Source organism: Dipodomys spectabilis, unplaced genomic scaffold (genome assembly GCF_019054845.1).
Source record: "Dipodomys spectabilis isolate Male_0828 unplaced genomic scaffold, ASM1905484v1 ptg000001l, whole genome shotgun sequence".
Lineage (NCBI taxonomy): Eukaryota > Metazoa > Chordata > Mammalia > Rodentia > Heteromyidae > Dipodomys > Dipodomys spectabilis.
Genome location: NW_024870678.1, coordinates 18,195,729 through 18,214,687, shown reverse-complemented (window position 1 = coordinate 18,214,687; position 18,959 = coordinate 18,195,729). Strand labels below are relative to the sequence as shown.

The following is an 18,959-nucleotide window of genomic DNA, read 5'->3' as shown; positions in this document are numbered from 1 at the left end:
TTATCTTTGAAGTTCTTGAGCTGCTGTACAAGCAAGATTGTCTTTATTACATTTAAATTAGGTGACTCTTAATCCTTGTTTGTTAATTGCAGTGCTGTTTATAAACATGAAAGAATTTGGTACTGTTTTGTGTCTATCAAGGTACCTCAGACAATTTCTCAAATATTTTTGGTTCAGCAAAATCCCCATTGCATCTTGCCAAGTGCACTTTTCTGCATGGCGTCCAAATCCATGCACATTTCAGGGAAAATTTAATCCGTATGTTTCTGATTCATTCACTCTTAACTCATCATATTGTTGTTTGCAAAAAACAATTTTATGTCCAAGAAATTCTAGGAGCATTTTTTTTTAGCACACACAGACACATACACACATACAAATCTATATGGGGGTCATTTTTTCCCCTTCTTCTGGCACTGAATGGAAGTTGTGCATTTTCAAAATATTAAAGATCATTTTTCTTCTCTCTCATTTTAACTTTAAATGCTGATTGTAAGAAGTAAGTCCCAATCAGAATATAGAGAATGTGAAACGACTGCATGTCTCTGCCAGAAACTGCTTTGCCAAAGCCCAAGCTGAGCCAATCAGCACGAGCCTCTGGAACAAAGCCAAGTTCATCCCCTAATCGTCTCTAGCATTCTGGAGTCCCAGGCGAACTTCCCACTGAGTCACCTTTACAAGAAGTTGCCTCCGTGGGGTTGAATTTGGTGAAAAGTGCAAGCTGAGGCACATCTGAACTCTTCTGTAACAATAGAATATTGCGCTTTGTAGCCATTGTTTCTGAAAGGAGAAAAAGACTTTGGGTAAATCATGTATTCTATATTGGGCACAGTGTTGTTTGTTTAGGTTTTTGAAACAGGAATTTGGGGGTCAGCAAATCATATTACAGAGGATTTCAGGTTATATCTTTAAAAATATTCATCAAGATACTGAGCGTATTAACACGTAAATAACAAATACATGTTTATGCATTGGCTTTTAGACGAAGCAATCTGCTTGGCATTTTCTCAAGGGAATTATTTAAATTTTAAATGGAACAACATCTCATTTAGATTTCTACAAATATACTAGGGCACCGAAGTAATTTATATGTACATGAAACTCTTCACTTAAGCACCTGGGTACTTGACAATAATTAAAATACAAAGTAGACTTATTAACTTCTCTTTTTAACTTTCCACCTTTATTCCCCCTGCTTCTTCACAGAGAGTGAGAGGAAATTTCTAGAATCAGTTGACAATTACCTAGCGGTCTTTTTTCCCCACACCCACAAAATGCTTAATTGCAATTCCCTCCAGAATCTCTTTCCTTGTGGCTTCCTTCAAAAGCTAGGCTCTGCTCTTCCCTTATAAACTCCCTCTTTGTTTTCAGAATGTTTTCATTTCATAAACTTTCAGTCCCACTATTCCACCTGCCAGAGACTGAACATTTATCACATTTTAATGCTAGCATTATAATTAAGGAACTAGGTGGATGTGAGGAAGTATGAAAATGATTGTATTGTCACTTGGCAATTTTCACAAGAGAGCTTCAGTAATGACCTGAGGATGGGTAAGTCCTATATTTATGTCATTTGTCATCTTCACCAATGTTAGTTACCCATGGGATCTAACTTGGGCCCTAGCCACCTTGGATCTTTTGAAGCAAAAGCTTTGGGGCTGAAGGCCTTTGGTCTGTGTTTTAACATGGCTTCCAGGTGAGTCTGATGCCCACTGAAGTATGAACCTGCCCTGAAATTTCATATTTGAATCCAATAGGTTACTTCACATTTCCTATTCTCATTCCTTTGCCATTCGTGCCAGTAGTATTACGATCACTTTAATTTGTTGACATCAAGAATCTTGAAGTTTCCTGGTACTGGTGAGTTATACCTATACTTCTAGCTACTGGGAAGGCTGAACCTGGGAGATTGTGGTTCAAGGCCAAACCAGATCAAAAAGTCTGTGAGACCCCTTCTCAATAGAAAACTGGATTGGTTAACATATGCCTATTGTCCTAACCATGCTAGGAAGCTTAACATAGGCAAATAGTGCCAGTTATATACCTAGGGAAGGAAGCTAGGCTTTATTTAAAAAATAACCAGAAAAAACATTGGCCTAAGGATGTGGCTCTGTGGTAAGAGAACCTGACTAGCAACTGCAAGGTCTACAGTTCAAGCCCTAGTGTTCCTTATCCTCCTAATACATATTACTTTGCCTTCTTTTCCAGACCTCATGATGATGTCTGCTGGTTTTGTAACAAAAGTGTTGTTAAAAAATATAATCCTTTTTCTTGCTTCTCAGTTGCAAAATCATACCCCAACCCTCCAATAAGCCAACAGATAATCCTTCCTGTAGTTTTTTTAAGTTATTGCTGTTAAAATAGTTTTTTTCTCATCTATTGATTTTTATCTTTCACCAAACTCCTCAAGAATAGTGCTGTGCTATTTTAAACCAAGATACAATGCTCCCACTGGTCCCTGGGGACCTCTGCCAATCAACATTCTATCTCTTCTTTCCTTTCCTTCCTCAGTTTCAACCGCGGAAGCTCATTGGCTTGTTGTCACTGGCTTTTAACTTGTGTTTTTCTTATCTCTAATGCTTCTTCTCACTTCACAGCATCCTGTATTACTTTCTCATTGTAAATCTGACTCACATTCTTTGATTCAGGGCTCTACCTTATCATCAATATTCATTTTTGATCTGTGATCACTGTATTAAATTTTCTCTAATTTATAATTTCTTTCCAATATTATTGCAAGTGGCTACAATGTGACACTTGTCACCTCTTTTCTCTGTCTTTTTAATGTTTCTCCATGGTTTGCAGTGATTCAGACAATGGTCAACTGACTTTAAAGTCTGTTAAATGAGATACTAAGTGTCCAAACTGGCAATTAATAGTTATGGCTTAAAGTGATAGGGGGAGGGCGTGGAATGAAAACTACTGTCTAATAAACTTTATTAGATAGTAGTTATCCGTGCCAATAATTTCGTGATGCTTTGCCATTACTATTTAAGACATGGTCCCTTATTGTGTCTGTTTCAGGACACAATTTATTTCTCAAGAAATCTCATCCCTGTAATCCTAACTACTCAGTAAGCTGAGATCTGAGGATCATGATTTGAAGCCAGTTAGGGTAGGAAGATCAATTAGACTGACATCTCCAATTAATTAGCAAAATGCCAGATACAGAGCTGTAGCCTAAGTGATAGAGCACTCAAGTGGTAGAGTATTCAAGTGGTGGAGCCTTTAGTGAAAAAAGCTCAGGCAGAATACCCAGCCCCTGAGTTCAAGCCCTAGTAGTAGCACAAAAGAAAACAAGAAAGAAAGAAATCGGGAAGAGTGAGACCAAAAGTACTTATGTGGGAGCTGGGAAGGTAGCTCAGTGGTAGAGTGCTTGCCTTACATGCATGAGGCCCTGGGTTCAATTCCTCAGCACCACATAAGCAGAAAAAGCTGGAAGTGGTGCTGTGGCTCAAGTGGTAAAGTGCTAGCCTTGAGCTGAAATGCTGAGGGACAGTGTCCAGGCCCAGAGTTCAGGCCCCATGACCGACCAAAAAAAAAAAAAGTACTTATGTGTGTATGTGTAACTTCTCTTTAACATAGGCTTAACTAAAGGAGATTACATTAGAATGGGAACAGGAAAAGAGTTACCCCAACTTTGTTAGTTCTGCCCACCTAAAATATTTTTTAATGATTTGGTGTTATCCAAAGTTGTTTTGTTTTGTTTTTTGTTTTTGTCAATCCTGGGGTTAGAGCTCAGAGTGTAGGCACTGTCCCTGAGCTTCTTTTTTGCTCAAGGCTAGCACTCTACCACTTGAGCCACAGAATCACTTCCTGCATTTTCTCTTTATGTGGTACTGAGAAATTGAACCCAGGGCTTTATGCATGCTAGGCAAGCACTCTACCACTGAGCCACATTCCCAGCCCTGAGTATTTTTAATTTCAGAAAAGCAGTGAGCAACAGATGTGAGGCCCCAAAGAGATAAAGCGGTTAGAGAGAATCAGTAAAATCAGCACTTCTTAAAATGTTGTCCAGTAAATAAGTAGAATAAATTAGTGTTGGTTTCCAAGGTGCAGTATGAAGTATATGCTTTTTAGTGGTGTCTATTTTACTCAGTAATTCAGATGGAGTCTGAATGTTCACACCATGTTTTGAATATGTTGGAAGCAGAGCAGGTTAAGGCAAGTCTCCGCTATGCCCTGGGCTCTGGCTTCTGTAGTTTCATCTGCCTCTTTAGGGAATATGATGGCCTGTTGATGTATCTACAAGGCAAGGCATGAGAACAGGATAGTCAATCAAAACATACTGAGGTCCCACAATGTTATAGTGTTATTGGTAGACAGACAGTGTTTATTTGTAACAGCCCAATAGAATCAGGGAACTGTCAAACACTTCCTGGAGGAAGTGTCTGAAGCATATTAAGAGCATCAATAGTGTTATTAATAGTTATTAATATGCATTAATTAATATGGTAACACAGATGAAAAATATTCTGTCCTGGGCTGGCCAAGACCACACTCTACCTTTATCAGACTTGTGCTTTTACATTGCTCAATGCAAGGAAGGTCTGCTCTTCATGGGGTAAAGGGAAAAGGATTGCAGAACATGATTCAATCCCAGCTAAAGTTGGTGCCAATCAAATGATGAGGGGATGATGGGTGATGAATGGAAGATTTGGCTCTGGAGCTCAGAGAGTTCCTTTCTTGCCTCCTGGCACATTATGCAAGGTTTCCAGTGACCATATTGGCCATTATTTTAGAGCACAGGAGCTTCCCAAAAGAAAGTCAGATTATTCTATTTTTGCTATAGCCTGAAAGATACTAGTGATTTCTTTTTCTAGCAGTATGTGACCTTGGCAAATGAAACAGAGGGGACCAGCAAGGGTCCAGCATGACCAACAATCACATCCATTGGGGACATCTTAAAGCCTCCTAACTGAAAAATCATGTTTGTAGGTGAAGTAAGAGGCTGTAGTCGCTCATACGGTGCCTATTTGTGGCACTATCTTAAACCACTCAGCTCATCTTTCAAAATCTGACCAAACTACAAACAAGATGGAACTCAGTCGCCTAATAGGGATGTTCATTTTGGCAGTCAGAGGCTTACGCGTGGCGCACAGATGGCTCCTGTCTCGTTTCGTGTAATCCAATCATCCTGCTCGACTGCGTCTCACACTTCGTCTCCAGGAGTAATTGAAAAGCTCCTGGTGACAACTGTCTCTTATTCTAGATGTCATCCAGAGAACCAGGGCGGCTTTCAACACTTCCTCGACGTAGGGCGTGTACATGGCCCTCCGAGTCACAGTGGCTCCAAGCAAGGTAAAGAGAATTTCTTTCTTGACATGGCCTGTCTCTCCACCTAGCCTAGTGCAAATGAGTGTGTTTGAAAGGAAACATTTTGCTTTCGCTTTGGGCTGGATTCCTTTCAGAAGACGTGTGATTGTAGTTTCTGCACCTCGTGGTAAGAGTGGCACTGTAGAGGTGTTGGGCTCAGGAAAGAATCCTGAAACTCATGGACAGGGTTTCTTAGCAGGGTCTCTTAGCACCTGCTCTCTGTTTCTGAAATGTTGACAGTTTGTCCTCTGTCTTTTGTTTTGTTTTCAGGGGGTGGCTTTTTTTTTTTTTTTAACTTCTGCAACTTCTAAAGGATGGGCAAGATTTTAAAAAGAAAGCATTGAAGCATACTCAGCTGTAGGGTGTTCAGTTTCTTTCTTTTCCCCCCAGGCTAAAGTTAATACTTGTGTTTTACTTCAGTGTAAAAATACTCTTTAAAAAAAAAGTCAGAGAGCCTAACACAAGGAAATACTCAGAGCCTGAAAGCAGCTGTGTAAATTCACACAGAGTTTGGGCCTGTAAACAACCGGGCTTAAGTGGATGACACTGAAAAAATCAGATTTTTTTTTCCTTAAAAATTAAGTCATGAGTACAAGTTAGTGCTACACTAATTTGGTAAACTATCAACACGATGTGGATTTCCTCAAGTCTGTCCTGTTCTCTGCCATCACTCAGCACCAGGAAGAAATGTGGAGGATGTCCGGCAGCTAAGAAATCTTTTCTAGGTCAAGAAAAGCATCCTTTCAGGAAAAATAATTATGTAAGAAGCTCATTTTTACATTTATTTATTTTTATTATATTTAAGTGATTGTAAAAGGGAGTTTCAGTTCAACATGCCAGTGTGTAGTTATATATATATACATTGAATATATGCATCTTCATATATATACATATACACATTCATATATATACATATACACATATATACATTGAATATGGTGACTACATTCACCCATATTTCCTCTCTCCATCTATTTTTTAATATTTTTTTAACTAGTCATAATTTATACATAACTTTGGAATGGGATGAGAAATAACAACTTTGGCTGATAGGATAAAAAATTAAAAGATAATATCCTCTCCTTTAAGTAGCTTACACAAAGAATATAGGGTCTATATTTAGTCTGGGCTTATACAACACACAAAACACACACATATGCACACTCCTTGCAGCAGAACTATCTAATGGTTTCCATGGTTCTATTTTAAAACTCCAGAGCTTTCTGTGTAGAATCATCATCATCTTAAGAACATTAAACCAATAATCCAATAGTTCAAACTGGTGAACTGGTAAAAATCTGAATTTTCCTGGTACACCCTGCAGTTTACAGGTTAAGTCTTTGCATAGTGCCAATACATCAGCACAAAAATTGCAAACACACTCACAAATTAATAGTAAAAGCAAAAGTGACCTTCATCTGAAGATAACGCAAAGACTCCACAAATTTTATGGAAGGTACACAATGTGCTCAGCAAATGTGCTCATCTGAGCCCCCCCATCTCTGCCATTTAAGTGAGAGAAAAGCTGACTCAAAGGAGAGTCATGGCCAAAGGCCATTTAATTAATTAGCTATCTGGGGAAATGGCACAAGAACTGGGAAGAAAGCCCAGGTATGAGGACAATTCAGTTGTTTGCTCAAAATCCAGCATGCTGTTGTGTAAGATGCAGTGAATAGTTTGCACTCTTTACACCTACATCATGCTGATGTACATTTCCCTCAACTAGGGTGAGCGTGTGTGTGTGTGTGTGTGTGTGTGTAAAGAGCTCAAAGATACAACACAGTCCTGGATTTGGAGCTCTTCACTTAAACTGGGGAAATTCACCCCTACAGACACTTTTGGGAGGAAATGCTTTCAATAGACTGGGTCCTGTGCTGTGACCCACTGGTGACAGGGCTATGTCTCATTCTAGGAATTTCTGTAAGAACTCAAAAGCAGTTTTTTTCCCCTGGAGAGAAGTGTAAGGGACAGGGTTTTCTATGTAACACATGCAACTGAAGCACAAACAAACAGACACAAGAGAGAAGGACTCTTCTCTTGGGGTGGGGGAGGGATGGGAAGATTATCGGTGAACTACACCTAGAGGTTAGACAGCTTTGCTCTAAGAAAGGTGGAACTGTCATAGATCAGCAACATTCTACTTTGTAAAATCACACAAAAGTTTCTTGTTTTCTAGATTAAGAATAATGTTATTTTTAAAGGACTGAATCCCAAGTTCCAAGGAACTTCTCCTAAACTTTGAGAGATCATGTGCTCCCAATGCTACTTAAGTTGTTTCTGACTATCGAGAAGAAAAACCATGACATAGATTTTTAAATGAAACAAGAATCAAAGAGCAATAAACCAGGTCACTCTCATTGATGAATATAAAAGCAAACTCTAAATTAGCAAAAAGAATCTAAAGTTCATGATAAAAATAAAACATCATGGTCACATAGTATTTATTCTATAAATATAAGAATTGTTCGGGGCTGGGCAGGTGGCTCAGTGGTAGAGGGCTTGTTTTGCATGCATGAGGCCCTGGGTTCGATTCCTCAGTATCACATAAGCAGAAAAAGCCAGAAGTGGTGCTGTGGATCAAGTGGTAGAGTGTTAGCCTTGAGCTGAAGAGCTGAGGGACAGTGCCCAGGCCCAGAGTTCAGGCCCCACGACAGACAAAAAATAAAATAAAAAAATAAGTAAAAAGAATTGTTCCATGTTAGGTAATCTAATACTATGTTTGCAAATTGTAAAAATGTCACCTTCATTGATGCTAAAATGTTCTTCAACTTAATTTGACAACCATTCTTGAATAGGACCCTAAACAAATGGTCTTCTGTGATGTTAGTATAAAGCACGACAGAGATAGAGAGAAAGAGAGCACTCATTTATCTAGAACTGTTTTATCTGTGAAGAGTACTAACGACATTCTCAGAAAGACAAAGGACAAAGAACCAGGCAATAACTAATAGCCATTAAACAATATACTGGAGTCAGTTCAATCATACCAGAATAATAACAAAAAAGTTGTAAGAATTAGAATAGAAATAAAATCCTTTCTGTTTATAGATTGTATTATATTATCTGGAAAAATTCAAGAGACAATCAATGTAGCACTAACATCTACTACATAAACTATCAGTAAAATAATAGGCTATCAAATTAAAATATGAAAATCAAGAGACTTTCATACACAAATAAGAGCTAATTAGAATGTTGTTAAGGACAATAAAACTTCAGTATATTAATAGCAAAGGGGGAATTTATTTAATAATGAACAACTTATAAAAAGAATAATAAAAATAAGAAGAAGAAGAGTAAAAATCTATCTGAGAAAAAAGTATATTTTGTATATAACAAATGTATATTTTGGTAAATATTAAGTAGAATTTAGGATATACAAAATACATAACAGAGAGGCTATTCATGATGCCAGCATCTAAAGACAAATAAGTAATTTATATGTCTTTGTAGAGAGGTATGTAAGTTCTTACTTCTCCCCTCTGCAAGGTACAGATTTTGATCAAAAGAACTGGAGGGTTGTTTAACAGCAATCTAACTTGGAGGTTTATTCAGGCCTCATGTTACTCTCTGAATAGTAAGTTACTCTGAGTAGTAAGATTGTGTGTGATACTGGTTGTTTATGCTCATATTTTTGGTTCCCCAAGTCTCTACGATGGCTTTTAGTTTGACAATAATATCTATTTATACTTTCATCTTTTATGTTGAATACTTTGGAGAATTAATTAATTCTCTATTGAGAGTTTAGAAAATCAAAGAAGAAACAGCCTCTGAAGGATTCAGGGGTTTGTTGTTGAGACCAAACAAGGTCATATCTATTATCTATATCTATATCTATCTGTCTATGATATATGATATATATATATTCTAGTCTTGAACTTGAGATCCCTCTGCCTCAGCCTCACTGGAGCTGGGGATACCACCATGCTTCTCTCCCTAAAGTGTTTAAGACCTTTTAGAACCTAAAAGTTCTGGGAAGAAATTTGAAAATATTACATGGACTGAAAATGGATTACCAGTAGTTGAAAACAAGAAAATTTATTTTACTTTCTCCCAATACTGTACCTCTGATCCCAAACTACTCCAATCCTCCTAACAGTAACAAGAATATTTAACATATTCTATCCTTCCTAATATATGTTTTCCTGATGTTTGTCTTACTAATTGTTTAACAGCAGCAAATACACTGAGACAGGCCTGTTACTCTGTTTTTGGGAGCTTTTCTGGACATTGCTTCTTTTTTTTTCTTTTTCTTCTTTTTTTTTTTTTTTTGGGTCCGGTCGTGGGGCCTGAACTTGGCCTGGGTGCTGTCCCTCAGCTCTTCAGCTCAAGGCTAGCGCTCTACCACTTGAGCTACAGCGCCATTTCCAGCTTTTTTCTTTTTGCTTATGTGGTGCTGAGGAATCGAACTAAGGCCTCTGGCTTGCAAGGCAAGCACTCTACCACTGAGCCACCTTCCCAGCCCTGGACATTGCTTTTTATGTCAGCCCTTCTTGTAAAGGGCTAATAGGTGACTGGTGCCAGCAACTGCTTAACTATTAAGTTATTGTGGATCTTCAATGTGGTAAAATGGGGCTGAGTGGATGCAGAGACATTTTCCTTAACCAATCTTGAAATAGTTTTTATTATTCCCATTGAGTAAGTAAACTTTTAGTCCCCAAGAACTAGAAGAAACTAATGATGAAATTGAATTTTTGGCTGTTTTTGTTAGTCATAGAGCTTAAACTCAGGGCCTGGACATTGCCCCTGAGCAATTTTGCTCAATGCTAGTGCTCTACCACTTTGAGGCCCAGCTCCACTTCTGGTTTTCTGGTGGTTAATTGGAGATAAGAGTCTCACAGACCTTCCTGTCCTGGTTGGCTTAAAACTGTGATTCCCCAGATCTCAGACTTCTGAATAGCTAGGATTACTGGCGTGAGACAGCAGTACCAGACTTAAGAAACTGAAACTCAAATACAATTTGAAATACTAATCCTACAAATATTTATTCAACTTGTAGCACATGCTATCATTGTACATATAAGGAATAGGTTGATGATTTCCTAATGAGAATGTGCATAATTTCTCCCTACAGGAATTTACAAGTACTATATTTAAATGTACCTATATAGTAAGACTTGGAATTATCTTTGACAACTAACTATTTTAATCTGGAGTCCATGAATAGACCCTAGTGGTGAAAACGTTGAAATGACACATTTTTGTATATTTGTTTTATATTATATTCTTTTGTACATTCTATATTTTAGATTAGATAAATGCAGTGCTTACTCCTGTTGGCTTGACTGGGTAAGAATCACCTGTGGGACCAATGAAGTACACTTTTTGGGTGTGTCTATGATGGTGTTTCCAGAGATGATTAGATTATTTTTAAAAAATATGCTTTATTATTATAGCAGAGGTGATTTATAGAGCATTTACAGCTTCATAAGACAGGTAATGAGTGCATTTCTTTTTTTAACTGTGTTACCTCTTCCCTAGGTAGGTGATTAGATTTTGAGGTCTGTGATCTAATGAGTGGATGGAGTCAAAAAGTGATGTTATTATTGGGAGGTGATGAAGGATAGGAGGCAGGGCTTCGTTGGAATAAGTAGGGCAGTAGGTTTTGTCGTTGGGGACTCTACCTTGCCCTGGACTCTTCCTGAATCCTTTTTCTCTTTGCTTCTTGGCTGCCATCATGTGAAGTGCTAGGTGTACCATGCCCTTCCCACTACCATAAACAGACACCTCTGAATCATGAACAAATGAATTCTTCCTCCAGAAAAGCTAATGCAATATTTATAAAGAAAATGAGATGGACAAAAATGGTTAAAACACCACAGCGTTATTTTATATATCCAAATATTACTGAGAACTTTGCCTAAAGCCATGCAGGCTTTAACTGCTGGAGACTAGGTTTTTCTCTTGCTTTTACTAAAAATTATAAAATACAAGAAATCATAATTTTATACCATAAGGACAAACACCATTTGAAAAAAAATTGTTTGCTTTCTCCTAGAAAGATATATTTTAGATTTGGATCTATGCTTTAAAAACATTTCAGATTCAAGTGAGACCAAGAAAAACAATACAGTTGAACGTCGTTTTCTAACACATTTGTCCTAAATTCTAATAAGGCAAGCAGTCTAGAATCACGTCCATTTCATTAACAAGTTATTCAGATTTTGAAAGGAAAAATAGCTTGACTAATTGGGTAGGAAAAAATGGTGTCCCATTTTTGTGTTAGTGCACATTCTTTATTATTAGTCAAATAGTATTGCATATGTTCATTTTAGTAGGAAATTTGTTTCATTCCCTTTTTGTTTAAGAACCCAAATCTCCATCCGATTCCCATTTTCAATTCCTGCCTGGAAGCGTTTGTTACCTGGACAGGTTCCAGAGTGCTCAGGCGATGCTTGCACTGCAGTAACCTGAGAGGTTTATTAAAATGCAGATAGCAGGATTGAGAGTGAGGAAGTCTGAGAACCACATAGAGGGCATGTAGACTAAGTATGAAGTGAGCACATCTTTGTGATTTTTACCAAGAGCCTGAATCATGAGGAAGTCTAGCTGACCTCCCTCTTTTCTATGAAGCAGTCACAAACATCATGTTTGCATTCTGATTGGAAGTTCATAAACTTCATAAAAAATTACAATTGGCTCTGTGAAAATAATTTTTCTGAGCTTCTGCTTCTTCACTTATAAGATAGGGTTATAATACTACCCTTTATGTTTGTTTTGTTTGTGAGCTAATTTGTACAAGTATGCTCTACAGAAGATGAGTGTTGATATACTTGCCTTTTCTAATTGTTTACTGTGTGATTATTTTTGTCTCATCTTACTCCTCCCTCTGTGTCCCAATGACGTTTGAAACAGCTTTGGGCAGATTGTCAACACTGACTAATTTTCTGCTAATTGATTACTACTGCATTATACAGCAAAGATTGCTTTTATCTGGGGGTAGTGTACAGTGAAAGCCAGGCTCAGATCAGTCATAACAGATACTAATTAAGTAATGCAATATCTATTTTTTCATCTCTTGAATTCATATTAAGCCATCCAGTTTATGTTTATTGAGGACATACTATGTGCTCAGAGTCATATGAGACACCGCATGTACATTAATGTGCTAAATGGACATATCTCTCCATCACCTATCCCTTCTTAGATCAAATGGGGTTAGTATGACAGGAGAATTAAATCCTGAGGTTGATTAGAACATATTGTAAACATATGTGGAAATGCAATAATATATAACTAATGTAAGCTAATATAAAATAAAACTTTTTTAAAAGAAGAATTGGACTCTGTGTCTTTTAGCAGTTTTATTTAAAGTATAAAACAATATGGGGAAGGCACCCCACTGGGGTATTATTGAATGCTACAAGAGGATTTCAAGAGATAAATAAACAGAAGGAACTGTCATTTCTAGAATGGAGTAAATAAGAGCTTTCTCCTTCTTGAATCATGCCCAGTGAAGCCAGTGTAGACACTGGAAAGCTGGTTGAAGGATTTCTGCAGCTGGAGTATTCCAGCCCACATTGGTGGCTGGCTAGGATATACTTAGACCATCTAGTCTTACAAAGAAATGTTCTTGGTTTAGGAGGATCTGAAAACTCCAATGAATGTTCCTCTACTCTGTTATGTATTTGTAGTCTTTAATTTCAACTCATTTCGATCCATTAGTTTCAACTCATTAGAAAAAAAAGCTCTATTGCTTTGAGAGTAAAAGGAAGGCCAGCATGAAAATATTTTGATCAAAAAAGATGAAAATTGGGCTGGGGATGCAGTTTGTGGTAGAACACTTCTAGCACACATAATGACCTCCTTGCGTTGAACCACTGACACTGCCCTTATCCCCAAAACACATGATGTGAAGATCAGTTGTAATAGTTTTTGAAAAGGAGCTTATAAAGCTCGTCTATCTTAAATCTTCACCAACTGCAGACTTCTGCCTGTTTATTCCACTTTCAGAATCATGCAATTGTGCACAAAGAAAAAAAAAACAGAAGGTTTTTAAGACAGAAATTACATTTATAGTGATTTTGTATTAGAATGTGATAAATCTTCAGTTACAGGTAAGTACTCCCCATAGGCCGACAAGTGAGGGCCGTGTTAAGGAGAGAATAGAGAAAGCACCCAACAGAGAATAATAATCCAAGCAGGGAAACTTCTTGGAGGAAGTGAGGTGTCAGCTCAGGCCTGAATGATGAGTGGGAGTCAAGTTTTTGAAGAAAAGTACAGCTAGTTCTAGTCGGGGAGTGGCATTGACCTTTCCCGGGAACAGAAAAGTACTTCAGTATGCCTCGCACACGAATTGGGAGAGTGAACACAAAGGAACCAACAGAACCCAGAACTGACCTTCATCTAAGTGCAAGATAACCGTGGGAAATGTGTTCATGTTTTTCTTTTCTTCCAGCTCTTACATTAGAGGTGATATTGTCTCATTAGGTTTTCTATAGAAAGAATTCAATGAAAAGAAATGCTCAATGTTGAGGGTGTTGGGTTTTTTGTTGTTGTTGTTTCTCTTTTATTTGTGGTGTTGGGGCTTGAACCCTAGGGTTTCCCCACTGGGTTCTAGAACTTGAGCCACAGCTCCAGACATTTGGGGAGTTTGTTTTATTTTTGAGAGTCTTGCGAATTTCGGTCCAGGTTGGCCTTGAACTTGAGCTCTTTCTACTTTTATATCCTGTCAAGGCTGAAATGTTTTATTCTTCTAAAAATGTGCTCACACAAGAGACTGAAAAACAGATAGTAGAGAGAATGTGGCTGTTTTCTGGAAGGATGTGGTTGAGGGACTCTTGAATTGGGAGAATTAAAGAGGGGGAGAGAGAAAGAAGAGCAGCAAGGAGAGTCTGAAGCTAAAATCACAAGTGTGGGCACAAGAAGAACAGAGATGATAGGGACCACAGTGTCAAAAAGAAGAGGAGCCATTGGATAAGATGAACTTCCCACAGGTCCCCATTAGTGCATGGGCAGCATGAGTAGAGAGTGGAAGGTGTGCTTCTTCTGCTAGCAGATACAGCTCATGGCTTTCTCAGTGCTCTTAGATCATGCAGCAGAAAGCATAGCTGCTAGTCCCTGAGAATTTTCTAATCTCATAGAACTGCCAGTGAACATCTGTTCCACTTCGCACTTCATCTTGAGGACCCAGAGTAGTGGACACCCCTGAAACAAGGTGTTCCTGACTACGAAGGAGCACAGAAAACAAAGCATTAGCAGGTGTTCTTATCATCGATATGGATCATAATTCTTATTAAGCAGCATTGTGGTCAGGATTAAATGGTACAAGGCGTGTGTGGTAGTAACTTGGTACTTCACATACTCAGGTATCAACAAACCTTGTCTTTTGTCCATCTCTAGGGAATTGAGACATGCCTCAAAATTCCATGATGCAAAAATTAGACTTCACAAGTTTATAAAGACACTCTCCCTGGTTAAGTAAATTTATTGAGAATTATTTATTAGTTTATTCTTGGGATATCATAAAGAATAATAACGAATTCGGTAAAGAAGAGGTGAACAGGCTGAGGTCTTAAAAAAAAAATCTCGAACACTGGAGCTTCTATCCCTGCTGAGTTGGGGGCCTCATACATCTATGTAGTCACCAACCCCCAAACTCTCTAAATCCCACAGGGGTCCCATTGATTGGCTCCTCCCTTACTCCCCCCTGCCCCTCTCCAGAGATCAAGGGAGTGACATGGAGAGTACCTCCAACCACCAATAACAGCCAATCAGCTACCAGGCTAAGCTACCTAGAGCCCCAGCCTACCAAAGACACACTTGGCCCTTCAGAGAAGCCCTGGAGCCAGGAAGCAAGTAAGTATCAAAACAACATGTTCCCGTGACTCTGGAAGTTACCAAGACTTTGGCAGCTTTGGCAAGATCAGAGATCAGATACTTGTTTCGTAGGTCCTAGAAAACGAGGACATCACATATTTTTACTGTGAGCCTCACACATCCTTATGCTGGTCGTAGCTATGTTAGTTGAAAGGATCTTGGGAGCTGAAGACCCACTAACCTTAATTCCCAACCCTTAGTTTTCCACCACCTCGCTCTGCTGAGCCAGGGCTGCATCGGATAACTGCTTTTCCTTCTCTTTCTACTTCAATGTCTTCTGGTGTTTTTAGGCATGGAAGAGCATTTTGACAACAAAAATGTTCAGCTTGCCTCATCTACCCAAAGCTTTTCCTTCTGGTAAATCCTTGGTTTTTTTTTTGTTTGTTTGTTTTGTTTTTTTTTTTTACTGGGAGGTAATGCCTCTAGTGTTTCTTAAATGTGGGACACTCCATTATCATCTTTGATCTCTGCCTTGGAGACTTTTTCCAAATTTCTTCTAGGCCTTGAGTTTTCATGAAATGCCACATTGGGACTCTGTTCTGATTTTGCCATCAGGCAAGATTCTCACCTTGCTTGAAGAGGACTTGATGCTGAAGTGAATATAGGAGCCCTTGAACTCCTGTGGATGCTCCAGTTTACCTAGGCTGGTAGCTGATTGGCAGAGGAACCAATCATGTTACTGAGTGCTCCTGTGGGTACTCCAGTGAATACTTCTATGTTTGTGTGTAGACAAATCATCATATGGAATATACAGACTAGATTTAGTCATTTGATCAGGAACAAACCTCAAAGAATTCCAGGAAACTCACCTTCAAAATTGCTGTAAATTCTATCATGTATGAAAGGATTACCCTTGTGATTACCACCATCAATTTGGTTATGGTTAATCATTTGTTATCCTAAAGTCTTCCCACATCCAAAGGAAGTGTCTGACCTTCATTGTGAACTCATTGGGCAGAGCTGCAATTGGGTCTACATAAATTCCCTTCTACCTGGCAGACATTGGAACACATTTTCTGTCATCAGCTTTGTATAACACAAAAAGAGGGATGTACTTCTCTTTTTGGCATTCATTGTGATGTGTATGTGTGTGGTATGCCCATTGCAGAAGACTCAAAAAATATTTTCACAAGAATTGTTCTGAAGGGAAAATGAATGTCTTCAGCTGTTCTGTCATTATTGGAATGTAATGCCCTGTCTGTCTTAGCACAGGTGATATTGTGGTGGTGAAATTTGCAGTGCATGGTCACATCCCACACTACTTTAGAAGCAACAGATTCTTCTTAACATCATGTTATATTCTACCATTACATTTCAAAAGCCTCAATGGAAAAATGGAAGTTGACACAACCTGAACGATTTGAAGGGGTCAGACAACGAACTGTGGATTCATACCATGGTATGAATCTTGCTTTCTTCTTAGGCTTCTCCTTAGGCTTCCTTAAAGTACATGTTCAGCAACAAATTGACATCCAGATCAACACAGTCCTAACAGATACTGCCATTGAGCTTTCCGATAATCTCAACCCCAAGAGAAAAGCCCCTTGACCTGCTTCTGAGGACAGGTTCAGAGTTAATAAGAAAAGACACCTAAATAGGATCACAATTATAGATTTAGCCCAATAATAAACTCACTTTACTAACCATTCCTTCAGTTACATGAGTTTCTTTTTCTTTTTTACTTCAGGCATTTCCCCCTTTACTTTCTTCTTGACTCCTCCCATCTCAAATAACCTATTACAGCACCTTAACATCAATCCATCACAGTTCTTTTTTTTCTCTAAAGACAGTATTTTTTTTTTTTACTTGATGGAAATTTTTTTATTTTTTATTATCTGTAAGTAATTGTACAAAAAAGTTCCCATTCTACAAAACAGTATATGAATACAAAGTGTCTGACAACATTGTCACCCATCTCTCCTAATACACCCCTTCTTTCACTTTTCTTTTCCTTTTTTTTAAAATTGAGATGAGATGATTATATAAATATCACATATTTCACAGTATTGTGGGATAGTGATACTTGAAGTCACAAATATATGTTAACCTTCACAAGGCAAATTGTCATTATCATGGTCTATAAAGTTTGTGAATTCTAGGAGCTTTCATCCCAGTTCTTGAGGACCACAGGAGTGAAGGAAAATCCAGGACAAAAAGGGATACAACCTGGGGACCTAGTACCAGCACCATGAGAAATAAGCAAACCCAAAGCCACTCTGTGGAACAGTTCAGGCCTCAGCATATATATCCTGAAGCTCATACTCCTGGGCTTTCCTTTAAACATCTAACCCCCATATTAGGTGCTGGTGGCTTATACTTGTAATCCTAGCTACTCAGGAGGCTGAAATCTGAGGATCAGGGTTGCAAGCCAGCCCAGGTCAGCCAGAAGTCCATGATATTCTTTCTTATCACCAATTAACTACACACACACACACACACACACACACACACACACACCACACATACACGTGTGTGCACACGCACATGGCTCAAATGGCAGAATGCCATGCCAGCTTTGATCACAAAAGCTCAGGGACAGAGCATAGGCCCCGAGTTCAAGCCCAGGACCAGCATAAACAAATAAACAAACATCCAATGTTCCCTACTAGGAAAAGGAGTCATTTGAGATAGCAACTTATGACAGTTCTCCTTTTGCCTGACAAAATTGATAAACTTCCATTGCCTTCTCTCCAAAAACTCTGCTCTCCTTATTTGTGAATTAGCATTGAGATCAGAGAACTGAATTTCTGTGATCACAGATAATGTAGAAATTCAACTCGAAGATCTATCGATTATGCTGCATGGCCATCGGAAAACAGGCCTTCACATATATTCCGGATCTTAAAATGACACTTTTACTTTATTTTGGCTGATTTACACATACTTTAAGAGATGGTCTCCCTAAGCCTAAATTTACCAGACCAAGCGTTGTATTAGAAACACATTTTTCTTCATGACTTCATGGTAACAGTAAAACTTTCCATGCCCATGGTGATATTCATCATGAACTTGCCTACATGGGCATTTCTTGACCAACCAGGAGTTAGAAACCATGTATGTTCTATATTGCCTCTCCCAGCGGCTAGAGTCCTACTCACTGGCAGTCAGCTATCTCAGCGTGGCTTCTCTATGGTTCATGTTGCCTTCCCATTGGCTTTCATCTATGTTTATACAATCTTGTTCCTAGCCTTTACTGATATTGTTTACCCAATCTCCCACATACAAAGACATACTCTTTTGATTGTAATAAGTGGCAACTGACATACTGTGTCACCAGTATCAAACTTAGGACATGGGCTGTGTGTTTCATTTGGTCATGCTAAAATCTACTGTTCATGCAAGTGAGCACTTGTGTTTCATGCATGTTTCTATAAGGCCATGTGTATACACCATGTTTCATGGGATGTTCAAGAAGTTTGAGAGCATTCTCTCGTATTTCAGTCAGTCGGCCAAATATAAGTCCCTTGTTTATCCATGATTCCTTCCCCAGACATACATTATTAGATATTAGTGCCTTGAAAGACTGCAAAGGTTTTTCCCTTATAGCCCTGGGACTCTCTCCCCTTTGTAGAGACTTGAAACCAGTCAGGTAAACATCTGCCTGACTCAGAGCTGACTCATAGCTCAAAGATATAAAGATTGGCTCATCTATATATTGGGAACCAAATGTCCAAATTTCACTAGGGAAACCAATTTAGCTCTTTTGGTGACTGGAATGTCTTACCAATGATACAACCAAAGCATTCTTTCTGAATATTTATAGATTTTCTATCAGTGCAGCAGTAAATTTAAGAGTCTGAGGTGTGATGAGCCACTATGCCTGG

The 18,959-nt window shown here is 38.5% G+C and overlaps 1 protein-coding gene across 1 annotated transcript in view; it reads left to right on the top strand.

Moving 5' to 3' along the window:
* The first annotated feature begins 5,228 nt into the window (after window positions 1-5,228).
* The window catches only part of Tmem244 (transmembrane protein 244), a 32,190-nt gene continuing 18,459 nt past the window's right edge, over window positions 5,229-18,959 (top strand). The window contains exon 1 of the mRNA XM_042696559.1: window positions 5,229-5,301. Within this exon, the coding sequence (XP_042552493.1) occupies window positions 5,269-5,301 (33 nt within the window). The 5' untranslated portion in view covers window positions 5,229-5,268. The remainder of the gene's footprint in view (window positions 5,302-18,959) is intronic.